The sequence below is a fragment of the Vidua macroura genome, chromosome 1, assembly GCF_024509145.1.
Source record: "Vidua macroura isolate BioBank_ID:100142 chromosome 1, ASM2450914v1, whole genome shotgun sequence".
Lineage (NCBI taxonomy): Eukaryota > Metazoa > Chordata > Aves > Passeriformes > Viduidae > Vidua > Vidua macroura.
The window spans coordinates 116619720-116635747 of NC_071571.1; the positions used below are offsets into that span (position 1 = coordinate 116619720).

At 37.9% G+C, this 16028-nt stretch overlaps 1 protein-coding gene across 1 annotated transcript in view; it reads right to left on the minus strand.

Annotated features, from left to right (window-relative positions):
• NSMAF (neutral sphingomyelinase activation associated factor) overlaps window positions 1-15608 on the minus strand; it is a 38797-nt gene extending 23189 nt beyond the window's left edge. Inside the window, exons 1-6 of the mRNA XM_053970212.1 lie at window positions 15528-15608; window positions 5591-5680; window positions 5413-5491; window positions 5254-5321; window positions 5132-5168; window positions 2373-2423 (exon numbers count right to left, since the gene is read on the minus strand). Of these exons, the coding sequence (XP_053826187.1) occupies window positions 2373-2423; window positions 5132-5168; window positions 5254-5321; window positions 5413-5491; window positions 5591-5680; window positions 15528-15580 (378 nt within the window). The 5' untranslated portion in view covers window positions 15581-15608. The remainder of the gene's footprint in view (window positions 1-2372; window positions 2424-5131; window positions 5169-5253; window positions 5322-5412; window positions 5492-5590; window positions 5681-15527) is intronic.
• Window positions 15609-16028: the final 420 nt, after the last annotated feature.

Below are 16028 nucleotides of genomic sequence, written 5' to 3' on the forward strand. Positions count from 1 at the left end.
AAAAAATTAAACAAAACTAAAAACCCCTAAATAACAAAACTCTAAAACCTAGTAAAACTATGCTATTAAAGATTGTGTTATATCTCAAAGATCCCAAAAACAGATGTTGATCTTTTTTCTTTACAAATATATCTTGCCTGGGGAAAGCTCTCTGTGCAGTGTTGTTTACTACAACACAGCACAATAGCTCTGAAGTGAATAAGTTAATATAGTGCAAACATCAGCAAATGAAAATCAGTAGCTGTTCTGCCTATTTTAATATCTATTTTAAACACATGCAAATATAGAACTAGCAAATGACATGTTACATTTTAAACAGCTACTGTATTTCTTATAGATGAAAGACACCAGCCCATCAAATCTTTAAAGACTAGGCTAAAAAAGTTAGTCACTCTCATCTACATAAGTAGTTTTGAGCTGAAAAGATCCCAAATCCAATCACAGTCTATTTTGACTAGTCATTCACAAAAGCCTCACTAACACATCAACCAGCTTATGTGGCACACTCATTTTTTCTCCTACAAAGTTTTCCCAGCTTTCTTAAGTGTCATTTTGTAGTAGACATTCCTGCTTTTACTTAAGTATATTAAAAGCATGTGTATGGATCAATTGGCACTAACTTTACTCACAACTCATATTTACCAAAGGTTGTCGAATACTTTCATGACCCCTGAATGTAGTATAAAACTATATCAACATGTTTCTGTAGCACCTTGTGATTTCTCAAGCTAGACTTTAAAAAAAAAGCAATGAAGTGATCAGTAAGACTAAAGCAAGACATTGGTCAGTAGATACAGCTGGATTAATTTTAAACTGAAGGAAGGAAGATATGAAAATCTAGATGATCTTCAGTGTAATGTATGTGATCTGAGCTGAACTGACAGCAATGCAAGAGGAAAGCATGCTTCGAAAAGCAAATGGAACTGGATTATAGGGAGACAATAAATTCAGTAGCAATTTAGATAAAAGCATTGCAACATTTCACCCAGAGCATCGTTTTCCTTCAAAAGGAAAAAAACACAGCTCTCAGAAATCCCAGTGAATGGTCTACAACTATTGCTTACAGCCAACAATGTGACAATTTTTGTGAGCAGTTGCCTCTGTAGCTCTCCAGTCATATTCAAAGACAAGAGCTCAGTACTTTGTAATTGATGTGAAACAATCAAAGAAAGACAAGGAAGATAAAATGTATTACTCAATTCCAGCACTCAGTGACATATATGGAACTGGCAACAATTCAATAAGAAGATATTTAGCAGCAACAGAAAAGAAAATCAGAAAAGATTGGAAGTGAACTAGATTTCTTGTTTTAAAATGCAGGAAAAAAAGCTGCACTTCAGTGAAGTAAATTGTGATGGTTAACTGTCAGAAATGTTTTAGCTGTGGATGAATCATAACTTAGGAGAAAATGAAGTGAAAACCTTTCCAAACAACCTTTTTGATTCTTTCCTTTTCCACTGTGTTGGCAATGGGATAAGGTATTTGTCTGATACTTAATAAATCTTGCACATGGCTGCAAAACAAATCATAGAAGGACTAGAAGGCAAAATAGGTTCAACACATGAAGAATTATCACAATAAAAAAAATAAAGAAAAAAAAACTTTTAAAGTCCTAGAGGTAGATCTAATGACAAAACCAACCCAAAGCCCTTGTTGAGAAAACAGAGATCCTCTCTTGTCTCTCTGCTCTTCACTACAGTAATACAGATTTATAGACTCCATCATTCTTGAAGTTTCTTACTTAAACAAAAACATTGAGAAATATAATTCTGTCTTTTTCAACTCTTGGGCAAAATGTGAATTAACTCTGAAAAATAAAAGTTTTGTGTTTGTGTCTTAATTAATCTCATAATTTAAGCAAAGAATCTATACTTGTACGCCTTGAAGCCTCCAGGCTCAGAATCAGAGCAGACCAACCCCATCAGCAGAAAGCAGCCAGGAGCAAGCTCCAATTTCTGTTGTGAGCAGCCTTATCTACCATTTCTTTGAACTGACAAACACTCAGCTGGGAAATATCAATTAGCAATCTCTCATCTGAGCAGAATCTCAGCAATCTCAGTCTGAGCAGAACTGAGGAGGAGCCACTTAGCCAGTGTACACAAGCAGTCAGCTGACAGCTCCATCTACTGAGCCCATAGAGCTACACATCAAGGTAAATGGCAAGTGTCAAGTCTGCAGTATGTCCTCCAAGAAGTATCAGAAAGCCATCACAGAAGAATTCAGACATGTTTTTTTTCAATATGCAATTAATTTTTTTAAAGCTTCATTGTCATATTTCTCAAATGCTAATTATCTTACTCTTTCAGAAATGAGAACACAAATTCTTACAAAACTCCAGTTTGCTAAGAGTAGTGAAAAAAATATATACTTACTCTTACTGTTTTATAGGGTGCAATAACATTTCTTTCTTTAATGAGAAAAACCTGAAAGAGTAAGACACTACAGATTTACACCTTAAAAAATTAATAAAATTAATCAGAAGTATTGGTAAATACAAAGCTAAAAACACTGTTTAAGCAAGCAAAACACTGAGTTGTAATATCCTGCTTTAACTACCCTAGATAAACTGCAGAAAAACAATGAGCTTTTATATCAGCTAACTGCAAGGAAGGCAAGAGTCCAATTTTGTTCACAGGCTTACTTATACAGTTGATTAGTGGGCTTTTATCCTAATCATATGATCTTCAAAGAGCTACATTCAGTGGGGCAGATCCTCCCTCTCTTTTAGTGGCTCAGGGTTCTGCCCAAACAGGAATTACCCCAGACTGGCAACATACACTGTTCAAACTTTCTCAAATTAATGCCTTTCTTCTACGGCTAAACAATCATCTTCCAGTTCCAACCACAATGAACACCAGATACCCTCCCTCATCCAACCATGCTTTTGAACAGTTTTATTTCTCTGGTGCTAGCCTCATCTCTGAGAAATCTTTCCTCTCCAAAACCCACATAAAACTACTCTCCTTCTTCAGAACATTCTCACAACGCCTATAAAAAGACCTGACTGGTAGCACACTAATTTGTAAGGTGTGCCTTACTATCCACCATCTAAAAGGCAACAAGCCAGAAACAAGTTATGGTTTTGCTGTCTGTAGAGAAGGCTTAAATTTGCTAAGTCTCAGGCCTAAGCTCAGGACTGGTTCTGAACTAAACAAAATATACTGGGACTGCTGTCCTGGGGTGACAACTGCATAACCTACTGTGTTCTACTCCTGGCCCAAGAAACTTGGTTGATCGCAGGTCCTTTCCCAGTGCCTCAGTTTCCTTCCTATAGGTAGCACACCTGCAGTTCTACACTCCCAGATTGATTCAGAACCCTTCTGGCTGCTACATACAGCCTTCCCCATTCCCACCAACTGACAGAACCAATCTTCACCCCATGACTGCTCCAAGAAACATCCAGCTAGACCAAAGCAAGTGGTAGGCTCGGAAGCCCACACGCTCAGCATGCCTCTCTAAGTGCTACATTAAAAACCAATGGTAATTAGTGTCTTTCATCTGACATCATTATGTACAGACCTGAATCAGGCCATAGGAGAATCAGAATGAGAAACCTCCTTCACATTCATTGCTCTTCTGCAGGATAAATATACTGAGCACTCTACATTACATAAGAAGTAGACATAATGGTTTGGTTTTCTTTACTTGTAAGCTAAGCAAAAACTTAAGCATACTGTATATGAATTTCCTATTTTTGGAGGATTTTCCCCAGTTTTATCTCAAGAAAAAATACTGAAATAATATCAAATTATTATTCCCATTTACTATATTTTAAAGCCATTAGTTCTAAGTTGTCTGTTACATAAAGAAAAGCTGCTTATCCAGCTATGTACTAACAGTTTTTTATGATTCTAAAAGGCAAAGATGTTTAAGATGGTCCAAATATTCCCTATGTGTGGTTTCCTACAAGGCCAAAATTCTACTTAAGAAAACCACATATTTTTAAACAGATAATGATCTGTCATAATTACAACCAGTGACTACTTGACACTTGAAGTCCATATGCCTTTTATACAAAATACTAGTATTTATGATACCACCCAAGCATTTCAGAACATTTCCTCAGAGATAGGAAGATGACTGGCACTGGCATGCTACAAATGGGAGGAGTGGGGGTGCTAACCACACTTGCCATCTTGAAACTTAATTCCTCTTTATTATTAGATGTTTCTTATAATCCCTTGTTCTTCAGAACATAGAGTAATGATGTACAGTGGAAGCACTGCCTGGAGGAGTTAGAAATACTTTTTTAAAAAACACTCAGTACACAGAAAACCTGCAGACTCAAGAAATAGATTACACTGTATTTTTCACAGAAGCAGTTTCAAAATTAAATTAAATATACTGGTTACTACAAAACAAACCACAAACTTCTCTGACATAGACAGTATTAAATGCTTGAGTTTGTTTTTGACTGCAGCAGCATGTAAGTTAGCAAGGCCATCAGTTTTGGGCATTGGTATTATATTTCCTACCTCAACTCTGTTCTATCCTGAAAGGAACACAAACTTTTTTAAACTTTTTTTTTTTTTTTTTTTTTTAACTTTTACAGCTTTGGAACACCTATCAACTCAAATTTATCAAAATTTAAAGTGTATCCCCTTGGTTAACTCTAAGTATTAATACATCCACAATCACAACTCTTGACTGAAACTTGAAGACAATATTTCAGGACACCTTCTAAAAACTATTTGGTGGACACACAGTACAGTCCAGAGTTTTCACAAAGCTGAACCACAGGGACTGAGATCGCTTTGCCATTACCCCAACATGCTGCAGAAAGCAGATGAAAGCAGTGTAACAAAAGCAAACAAACTAAAGATGATTAATAACAAGTTTTATTACACTTCATTCTCCTTTTTCATTCAATTCTAAGGTTTCCCTAAGGTCCATTATAAAATGCACAGGGCAAAAATGTTCAGTTTATTGAATTAATGAAGTCATTAACAGTTTGCAATTTCCAGCATCAACAGCTTCACATTAATGCTAACACTAATTAGTTTTGTTTTCAGTTAACTTCCCACTCTTGGATTACAGCTTTGAGGAAAAATACCATTAAGGAACATAAGCTTACTCATTTATATAACCTCACCCATTTATACATCAAGAATCTATTATATGCATGTCTTACCTGGCTACATACAACAGAAATCCCTCCAGATGTATTCCTAAAATGTAAATATGATATTTGAAATGATGGGAATTTGGGCTTTAAAGGAAGTTAAATAAATACAGTATCCCAAATTTACCTACCGTGTGAAAGGGTTATTTGCTTCATTATCTTCTGGGGCTTTTATACTAATGCAATCCCGCAACAGTATCTGCAGCAAGTTATAAAAATACACAGTCTTTGTTAAAAGCTTTTTCAAGAGAATCTTTAGTTACCAAGAAATTTAAGTTTGCACTGCTTACCTTGATAATGGGCTGGACACTGTCATCTGGTTCAAAGATAATTGACTTTGAACAGATTTTTAGGGAGCCTCTGAATTTTCTAAAAGGAACAACAATAAAAAAAAAAAGTTGTGCATGCATTCGAGATACATGAGCCTAGAATTACTCCAGTAAATTAAGGTATGTAAGAGTTTTGTACCTTTCATCTTTGCAATCTCTATTTATAATATGATTAGCTGTGTGCTGTTCAAAGTAATATTCTTCCAGGTTCAGAAGAAGCAGTGAAAACCTACAAATTAAAAATAAAAAATCTTTTATTCTAAGAGAAAATACTGTAACAGTTAGTACTCTTAATAAAACATATCGGGTGTTTGGAAAGTTTTCACTGATCTCTTTGCTGTACCCCAATACTTAATTCATTTAGCTTTTTAAAATAACAGCCTATATGGAAAATCTGTGTATCTGTGAAGAAGATCAGCTGATGCTCTTCCAACACATATAAGGTTAGATATTTGATTCTGATGTTTTAGGTGGAAACTATTCTAATATAGCCAGGCTTTCTGCTTCAGCCCTGATCAATGTATACCAGGCAAAATATGCAATGACACAAAAAGGAAGGGCAGGAACTAATCACTTAGAATGGATAGAATTAGATTGTTTTGAAGCCAAGCCAAATTAAACTGGTCTAAAATGTTAAGTGGCAACATTGGCACAGATTTTACAACATGACTGAGTCGCTCAATGGATGCCCTCTGAGGAAGCGTTACCTTCCTCACCAACCACATTTTGTACTTCCTCCACACCTCTGCTCAGCCCCCAGGAAGCCTGTTATGGACTAATGTGATTAACAATCAACCTCAACAACAACAAAACAAAAATAGGAAATTGAAGTATTCAAAAGTATTTAATTGCAGGATCATAGTAATGCCAGTGCTGGTACCAAGTAAATGCAAATAGGCCAGATTAGGGGGAACATGAAAATGCTTTCTCTACCAACTTAACTAAAACTGCTGCAAGTGATCAAAACTCAACAACTTTCTAACAGGGTGAACACTCAGTCACTAAGTGTTTCAGCTTTAGAGAATGCCAGTGGATACTGGCACAGCAGGAGAAGCAAAAGCAACCCCAGTTGGAAGTACAACTTGTTTGTGTGCAGCGCTGACCTGATCTGCACAAGTACTTAGTATTTATTTACACCCACATTTTGAGCTTTTTGTACTTTGCTCATGATGTGCTTCACTAGAAATGCCTGTGAAAACACTAATAAACACCAAGTGTCCCCAGAGCAGTATTCAAACAGCCATAACTATGTCAAGAGTTCACAAAGTGAACTGAGTGAATCAAACAGCCTGTTCATTAAAAAGCACAATGAAGAAAATAGTGTCACTGAAAATACATCTTGTCCACTTAAAGATTGTGTTGTGGTCGTTATTTTAAACAGAACATAATACAGGTTTTACTGCAACTACAAGTAACAGTAAGTCTATATACTCAAAACTGTTTGTGTTTCCAAGATACTCTTACTGCTCTGCTGCTTTTTTAAAATGGCCTTATCTTTACTTTCCTCTCTTGAAAACAGTTTTTTTATGATCCCATTGTGCTGGTTTTGGCTTGGTTTTCTTTGCAGTATCTACTATGGGGCTTTGTTTTAGATTTGTGCTGAAAACTGTTGATAATTCAAAGATTTAAGCACTGAGTGTGTTTAAACAGAGTCAAGGCCTTTTCTGCTTTACTCCACCCCACTAGTGAGGAGGCTGGAGGTGCACAAGGAGTTGGGAGGGGACACAGCCAGGACAGCTGACCCCAGCTGACCAAGGGCTATTCTGTGCCATATGGAATTACACTCATTAACTGTGGGGAAGCTACTATGTTTCATATCCTATTATATCCCATTTTTCAACATATCACCCAGTTGAAATCATCCAGGACAAACTTAAAATTTCTGATTTTGCAAACTCAGATCTTGCAAGCTCTATCACATTTTTAAAGCTTTTTAATAAAGCTATGTTAGGATGTATAAAGAGCAATTCACCAGTAAAATGCTCTTCTTTCTAGTATGTATATGCATACTATATATATGTGTATTATACGTATAATTATTATTATTTAAGTAATAAAAAAGTCAAGAATAAAGGTAGCACCCAGGTTTGTTTGAAAAAAATCTATTCTCTTTCATCAAGAAAAAGACACTATTGACATGGGGAACATGAGCTTCAGAGAAATGGCATTTGTGGTCCCACAAATAGTTTTTTTCCAAGAAAACTACAATGCCTGTTCAATAGAATTAGTTTCTGAAATTTTTCGCTCTTGGGCTCTTTTCTTTGTCTCCACCTATTCTTTTAACAAACTTCTCACATTTTTATATTCTTTCCAAATTTACCTGTTGACAGCACTGGTATTTACTAGATTTTTAAGTGCAGTCATTCCTCATGTATTCAAGACAAGCTATGTTTTTATATGAAAACATTGGCTGTTATTCACAGTAACTACAATATGCTCAACATAAGCCAAAATACATAAACCAAGAGAGTTCTCTTTGAAAATTTTCAGTATAACTATCTCTATGAAACTATTGTATCTTTGTATACTTGTCACTTTATAAATCAATTCACCTTCCCAAAACCAGAAGCTGTAGGCAAGAATTTAAGAATTTGAGGTATTCTTTCCCCAGCATAACACTTACTGCTGCTGAACCAGAAGGTGTCATGAAGAAAAAAAAAAAAAAAGCGAAGATATGCACAAAAACTCAAGATAAACTCTTTATATAGGCTAAATAGGTACTGTGGGGAAACTGTATGTTTACTCCTTTTTAAATATCATATTTTCTAGCAGCATGCAGTTTATCCTTTTGCTATTCTCTCTTTGTCTCTTCCACATGAGTACTCATTCTCCAGGCTCACAGAGACAGCGTCACTGTAGAGCTTCTTGCTGGAGACCAGTGACCTCCTGTGCAATGATCTCCTGCTCACTGACCTCAGCTTTGCTGCCTGGAAAATGGGTTGCAATGCTGTGCTGGAAGTTGTTAAAGCACTTTTCCTCAAACACTATCCATCATATAGGCTAAGTGCACTTTGCATTTTTATCTTCCCCTCCCACTCTCTGCAGAGCCTTCCATGTTTGGAAGCCTCTTCCTAGCATTTCTATGCTTGCTCCTACTCTACTTGCAAGTCCACTTACTCTAACTGCATTTTCCTATATTTTCAGGCTGCAACAAGTCATTTCTGCAGGCAGACAGAGCCCAGATATAAAATCTCCACAATTGCGATCATAAGTCTCTACTTCTCTCAAGCACCCACTGCAATTGGAACTAACTTATTGCCTGTCCCAAGACTATGCCACAAAAACCGCCCCTTTTAAAATTAATATGATACTGTAAGTGAAAGCAAAATTTTCAGACTTGCATCTCACTACTGGCTAACAAATCTAGACCAGTTCAAGTTATTACTAATAATGAACTCTGAAGATTATGATGCGTGATCTCTGGACTAACCTTCTGGAATTTCTCAACTCATCTCAGTCTTTACTGCTCTAAGTATTTAAATTTCATTTGCCTGTGTTAATGAACCATAGAATTGTCAAAGAAAAGTCAAGTTTCATCACATGTTACTAGAGTACAGTGTCAGCCTTGTATCTTCACAGAAGAAATATCTTTCACATAATAAACAGAGCCACTGATAGTCACTGTATCAACAGGGTCCCTCTTGAGAACCATCACTGCACATAATGATACTTCAGGCTTGCCAGGAGGTTTAACAAGTATCTACAGATAGCAAGGGTACAGATCAGTCTCTGGCATGTTGCATAAGTAGGCAAACAGTGTTGTGAAGGCCTGAAAAAAACCAGGACATCATTCATAATAGCTATAAAATTACAGCAATGGGGATCTTCAACACACAACTAAGCAGTTGGGCTTTGGGCTGACTGCCTTCAAAGAGCTAAAGGAGGCAGACACTTGTGATATCAAGATGACTGGCATACCAAATTTATATACTATCAACTGCTATGTGGTCCTACAACAAGGATTTGTATGCATGTATAACATACATTTAAAATAGTAATTTAATTCTGCACACAACAGGAAGACTTGGGAAAAAAAAATCAACAAATAACAGTAGGCAGAGAATGCATGAGATACCCTGTATAAGAAACTGGTTAAACCTGTAAGAGTTGAAAACTGTATTTTGGTTTTCAGCCACTGAGCAGGTGTACTGTTCCCAGTGCTGCGTAATTAACAGCACACACTGTAAACCTATGACTTTATCACACCGACCTGGAATAGCAACCTGAATCAAAAAAAAAAAAATCAATGTCAAGACAAGCAACAATAAGTAAATGGGTCCCCAGTCTACCCTTCCTTGCCTTCAAGTCTGATCCCAAGACATTAAAACCTCTCAATCTAAGCAGTTAGACAGGCAAATCAAAAGTTTTAACTGGGTAATGCACAAAAATGTTTTGGTATCTAAAACGTAAAAGGGTTTTGATTTTTTTTTCACTTTTAAATTATCAGGAAGAACCAGCATCTAAAAAAAAACCCAACCAAATAACAAACCAACAAACAAAGCCCAGTTCTTGTTCTTACATATTTGTAGCAGATCCCTTCATTTTCTATTAAACACCTTTGCCTGAGGCTCTAAATCTTTGTATTCCTGTAATACAGTAGTAAAGAAATATCACAAAGTTATTTTTCAGGCAAACAGAAAAGGATCAAGTTTGAGACATTTTTCTTATTACCAGCAAGTGGTAATTTTGATCCATTTTCAAAATTAATAGCCCAATTGTTACTTGAAACTTCCCAAGTATAAATCATTAATGAGTTTTTATTAAAAATCTACTTAGAGAAAGGTAATGCTATAGCTTGGAAAGCAATTTGAATATCTGTTGACACAAAATCCTTTGAAATCCAGCAATAAAACTCGCACATTATAGAATGTTTTTATGCTTGTGCCTTAATAAAGACAGGTTTATACCCACAATATTGTGGTCACTATGCTATTTAATGGTTTGCAACGCATTGATCAAGTTAGTAAGCCACAGGCATGTCTTCAGGGATCACTGACCATTTTTTTTCCTTCTACAATGAACTTGACATACTCATCTATAAAAAAACAACAAAAAAAAAAAAAAAAAAAAAAAACAACAAAAAACAAAACAAAAAAAAAAACCAAAACAAAAAAAAAAACAAAACAAAACAAAACAAAAAAACACTACCAAAAAATACCCCATTATATTATTCTGAAAATGACCCAGAGACAAATTAGACAAGATTTTCAAAAAAGTTCAAAACCCATGCATGGAAGGAGCTATAAGGGTTGAGAGTCTGCAAGATGTTCAATGTCTTATACTATAGCCTCTTAACAGTCCAGCCTTTATCCTCAATGTCTCACCAACAGCAAATAAACCTTCAGAGGACTGTATTTTCTTACTATGTGTAATATTTGAAAAATGGAAATTGAAGGGAAAAAAAAAAAGCAGCTTCAGTAACTTTGCTAGTCACACACACTTGTAATGTCTCAAAAACTACTTTCAGTTGTGGAGACCAGCCAATTTTGACTTAAAAAGTTATCACATTAGCAGACAAACCATAATGCAAGCTTCTATTCAGAGCTGTGGAGTTTTCCCAGGATAGTTTTGCACATGGAATGGTACATAGAATACCAGAAACAGTACCATGAGAGTCAGGCACAAGAACAAGGTGGTCAGGAACAAGACTTTACCCCTTGGAATGCAGCAAACCCCCACAGCAGCTCTGCTATCAAGAGATGCTAGGAAAGAGGCAGTTTCACTTTCCAGGGTAAAATAAATCAGTAGCCACCACTTTGCCACTATGGCAAAGCCTTAAGCTTTAGAGTGGATGGAAAGGCACTTACATTGTTACATCTCAGGTTTAATGCAAGTTGTGCATCCAAAAATCAACAGCAGCAGCAGCTTGGAGAGGGAAGAAGGAAGAAAATGCAAGATAAGGGAATATCTTTTATTATAACAACTCACACAGCTGGAAAAACCAACACCACCAACTTAAATAACACAAGGAGTCTCCCAGATCCAAAATGGAAAAAAGATTTTCAGCCATAGTTGTGCCTGTCTGTCTGAGGGTATATGTTGGGAGGTGGGAGCTACAGCAATGGATGACTGGTACAGTGTAGACACACACATCCTTACATCCCCCCAGATAACTGTAATGGAGGCTTGTAAGAGCTTTTGTGCTGGAACATCTTCAATCCCCACAGTGTTAAAAGTATACAGAATCTGGTAGAGCAAAGAGTTAATCTTTTAACAGTCTATGAGGAGCTGTTTGAGCTTAAAAGTTAAGCACCTACACTTAAGGGGAGAGGTAAATTAAAGCATGCCAACATAATTTTGCTTGAAGACCTATTTCAAATTCCTGTCTTTGTATAGTCCCAGAAAGACTGTAGTAAGAATAACTGAAAAATTCATACACCAGTCAGCTGGAAGGTATTTTCTTGTGAAGGGAATCAGTATTCCTTTGAGAAGCACCTCCAGGTAGAAAAAAAGAAAAAGGTAACCATCTTGCCAAGAAAAACAGAACTCACATCCTTTTTCAAAGAGCCACCATATAATTGCCACTCAGAAAAGGCCTGAGGAATATGAGTCAAGAACACACCCAAGACACATAAGAAAACTCAGCACTAAGTAGAAAGAAAACGCTTGCAAAACTTCAGCTTGTATGAGGTCATTCCCAATGCACAAGGTTTGGGAACCCAAAGGCACCCAAACATTCCTAGCATTGTTCTGAGTATGCAGCCAAGAAGCCAATCACCCTTTATAAACTACTACCTGGGATTTGTAACTCCTACCAAGATGCTACAAAATATCCTCCAAACAGAAGTGTGCTGCATCAGGCTTAGTCTACTTGAGAATTTTACTGTTACTTTGCTTGATGCGCATGTCCCTCTATACTTCAGTTTGAAAAAAACTCAGACATTCAACATCTGAGTGGAAAACAAAACAAGTCCACAGTTTATTTTATATACCAATTTCACCTACCAACCAAAGCACTGGACTTATTCAAACTGGACACAGGAATGACCATGCTGGGACCAGTGCCTTGGCAAAATCTTGTTTATACCACCCAGAAAAGATACCCATTGATCTGCTTTAAATTCATAATCTGTGATTGAAGCCTTACTATTTTTGTACTTTCATCAGAAAAGCACATGCTGGAAATCTACTTGGACTCAAGGGTTTCAAGTAGCTGATCCAACCCACCTTGCACAATCACTTGACCTGAAAATGGAAGTACAGTCCTAACAACAGAAGGAAACTGTCAGGGATGAAAAAGCAGGGCAGCCCAATCTAGCAGCATCACATAGCTATGCAAAACCAACTCTAAAATTAAACCTCCTCCTCCCAACAAGAACAAATTATGTATACGCCAGCTGTAGGACTAATTTGCTGATCTTTGGATAAAGGCCTTCATTATGCATATTTTGTCTCAAGAGAGTAAGATAAGACTACTGATAAAATAAATAAATAACTATAAATCCAATGTCCAAGCAACCATCACACCAAAGATCCATGTGCAGCACCTACATGCTGCCAGTAGGTTGCTTCATGTGAGTGGTGTATCCAGCAGAAGAGATGAACCCCTCACACAGGAAGGCAAGCAGGGTGCAAGACAAACCAGCAGCACTGTATAGAGAGACTCTGTACCAAGTGTTTACACTTGTCTGCATTTGGGCATACTGCCAGCAGAAGTGAGAAATCAATTTATAAAGAAAGCAATGACCTGAGCCAAACACCACATCATCTAATTTGATTGTTTGTAACTAAAATTGTTTGTAAAAAAGAAGGATGAATATTTTAGGGATTTAAGTTTGTTCATGAAGGATGAATATTTTAGGGATTAAGTAAACTGAACTGGACATAGGACATTTCAGCATTTCTTGTTTTCTTATAGAAAATGGCATATAGTCAGAAAAGAAGGCTTATGTAACTAAATATTAAAGTGGACTAATCAGTTAGGAATAAATATTTTTTTTCAGATCACTTAAAACTAATCTGATCTTCCTCCCCCCCCAAAGCAACTGTATAAGAAGATTAACTTCTTACTTACAAAGTTTCACACTACTCTTAACTGGAACTTTTATAGCTTAAAGTTTTGTAAAAAGCAGTGTACAAGTAACAAAAAACAAAACAAAAAAAAACCCAACAAACCCCAAACCAAAATACACATCAAACGCAGTTGCCACAAAATTTTAAGCAGTCCTGTTCATTTCACTAGGAAATATCTACCCCAAGGATACAAAGATCAAGCAAAGCTTTCAAGCAGAAGTTGGTGTCTCTAACAGCTACCCAGCACCTAGGTAAAAAAATTCTCAGAATGTGTCCCTTCAATTAAGTCATAGCAAGCTGTTTTTTTGCTGTTTTAAGGTAGAATTATAAGGACAAAATGCCACAAAAATACAAAAATGTTTCTGATCTGATATTTCTAAACTCAAAATATTTTAAATCACTTAAATGCTTTTAATGTTTTCTAACTGAGAAAAGCACAGGAAAAGAGGGAGAGGGAGGGACCTGATATAGGGTACAAAACATATAAATTTACTTAGATTTTATATTACAATCAATTGTTAGGCAAGGGGGAAAAAAAGAGAAACAGGTTTTCAGATATAGGAAAAGTTGCCAGTGCAGATGAGAATGAGACTGATCTTTCATGAAGTGCTCAAATTACAAGATCAAATAATAAGATCCTGATATGCTTTCAAGTAGGAGCATAGAAAAAAGTTCTCATCAACAACTGTAGATCAATAATTCTGACACTGATATGCTGAGTTTGTTCTCAGGGCTTTTTAGAAGAGATCTGGATCCCATTTGGGTTCTTTGGGACAAGTCTGATTTTTGGCCTTTTTTCTCAGCTTTCCCCCCAAAAAAAAAAAAAAAAGACTATTTACATTAAATCCATAACACAGCTAACACTGTGTTTTTACTTGTTTTTCCTACAAGTAAGATGCATCCTTTACAATTCAAAATATTTCTCTTTTCCTTCTACACTGGAAGTTTGTCCTTTCTGCCTGCAGCCCCTTACAACTCAGCCCCCGCAAAGCAACAAGATATACAAGAAGATAAAACACGACACAGAACACATCTGTACTTAAAAAAAAACCAAAACAAACAAACAAAAAAAAACCAAAAAAAACCAAACAAACAAAAAAACCCAAAACAAACAAAACAAAAAAAACCCACTTCAGAGGATGTGGTAGGTAGCTTCATGGGCTGTACAGCTATGAATCAGAATTTATATGGACAGAGTGAGTCCAGCTCTTCATCATGTGGTTTTCTCATTAACAATAAACAGTGCTGCGTAACCAGCAGAGACCTGCACCAGGAATTAGCGCAGGGCTCTCACAGGACCAGCTTGCTGTTTCCCTGGTTCCTACTGCAGGAAACAACTGGGGATCCCTGATCCCCCCAGAGAAGGTGGTGTCCTTCTGCTGTGTGACCCATGTGACCTACTGCTCTCATACAGATTTCCTAGTGGGAAATATTAGGCTTGCAAAAGATTTTGAAACTTTTTGACAAGACAGATACAGCTAAGCCAGGCAAAAGAAAGTGGGACACTACCTAAAAATAAGAGAGTAAATTCAGGATACACTCAAGCATGTGTGATAAGCCTTTGTTGTACGTTCAGAAACAAAACAAAGATTACAGTCAGCAAACAGGAGCCCGCAAATTGAATTTAACGCTTTAAAGAGACAATACAGAGCCTGTAATTCAAGGGCTGACAGTACACTGACTACAGTGTTCAGGGGAAAAAAAAAGGAAAAAATATCACAACATACTACAACAAACTACAGTGAAACACAGCTCCATGCCACAAGCACAACTGAGAACAAACTAATATTCAAAAATCTACAAGACGCTATTTTTCATGCAAGGCAAGCAGCATTCCTATTTTCCCAGGTCCTTTCGACACCCTTTTCAGCCTTAACTCAGGGGAACCATCAGCCTCCTGATCTCAACAGTAACAACAACGAGAGCAGCACAGCGCCCGGGCTCTCTTCCCGGCGCTGCGCCGCGGCCTCTCCGGAGGCCCCGCCGCCCGCAGCTCCGCCGGGCCCTCCGAAGAGCCCGGGCCGAGCGGGGGCGGCCGGGGCCGGTGGGGCAGTGCCGCTCACCTCTCCTTGGAGTACAGCTCCCGCTCCAGCCGCCGCCTGCGGATGAAAGCCATGGAGCCGCCCGGCCGAGGCGCCGGTGCCGCCGCCACAGCAGGCCGGGCCCGGCCAGGCCGCGCCTCAGGGAGGCGGGGAGAGCGGCCGGCCGCGGCCGCAGCCGGGCTGGCGAGCCCGGCCCGCCCCGTTTATACCGCCGGAGAGGCGGGGGAAGGTGGCACAGGGAAAAGGCCGGGGAAACGGAGTCAGTCGGCGCCGAGAGTTCTGCGCCCTCGACCGGGCTGCGGTGTTTCTGCGGCCCTTCGGGGCCTCCGCGGCGCACACGGAGAGAAGCTCACACTGTGTTACATCGTGAAACAGCTTCGTTACGTGGACTAAAAGAAAAGTTTTAAATGCAGTGCCACTGCAGTGAGATCATTGTGCCCGTAATGCGTGTGACAGAAGCTGTCCAGGCAGGAGGTGTGTTCAAAGCCTAGAATCACAGAATATGCGGAGTGGGGAGGGATC